Source organism: Egretta garzetta, unplaced genomic scaffold (genome assembly GCF_000687185.1).
Source record: "Egretta garzetta isolate BGI_Z169 unplaced genomic scaffold, ASM68718v1 scaffold245, whole genome shotgun sequence".
NCBI lineage: Eukaryota > Metazoa > Chordata > Aves > Pelecaniformes > Ardeidae > Egretta > Egretta garzetta.
This window is the reverse complement of record NW_009259721.1, coordinates 493,021-493,384: the sequence shown is the minus strand read 5'-3', so window position 1 is coordinate 493,384 and position 364 is coordinate 493,021. Positions and strand designations below refer to the sequence as shown.

The 364-nt window shown below is 55.2% G+C and overlaps 1 protein-coding gene across 1 annotated transcript in view; it reads right to left on the bottom strand.

Annotated features, from left to right (window-relative positions):
• PHTF1 (putative homeodomain transcription factor 1) overlaps window positions 1–155 on the bottom strand; it is a 12,155-nt gene extending 12,000 nt beyond the window's left edge. The window contains exon 1 of the mRNA XM_035894866.1: window positions 132–155. Within this exon, the coding sequence (XP_035750759.1) occupies window positions 132–155 (24 nt within the window). The remainder of the gene's footprint in view (window positions 1–131) is intronic.
• Between the last annotated feature and the right edge of the window lie 209 nt (window positions 156–364).

The window sequence follows — 364 nt, the reverse complement described above, 5'->3', positions numbered from 1 at the left end:
CCCCGGCCCCGCCCCCGCCCAGGCAGCACTAGGCGAGCGCCGAGCCCGGCTCCGCCCCGGCCGCTCCAGAGCAGAAATAAGCAGCCAGGCAGTAAAGGACAAAATCAAGACTTTGTTTATTAAAAAAATACTTTACAGGAAAAAATTCTATGCATTCCGTTGGACTGTTTTACAAAGAAATAGCTTAACAGACACTCGTGTACAGTCAGCTACCGGCAGAGCGCGGGCCCCACGGAACAGAGGCGAGGCCGCGCGAAGCGACCGGCCCTGCGGCTGCGGGACGCGTCCCCTGCAGGCAGAGACCTTCGATAAATTAAAACCACAGAAAAAAAGTCGTAGCTGCCAATCAAAGGCAAATTAAGCC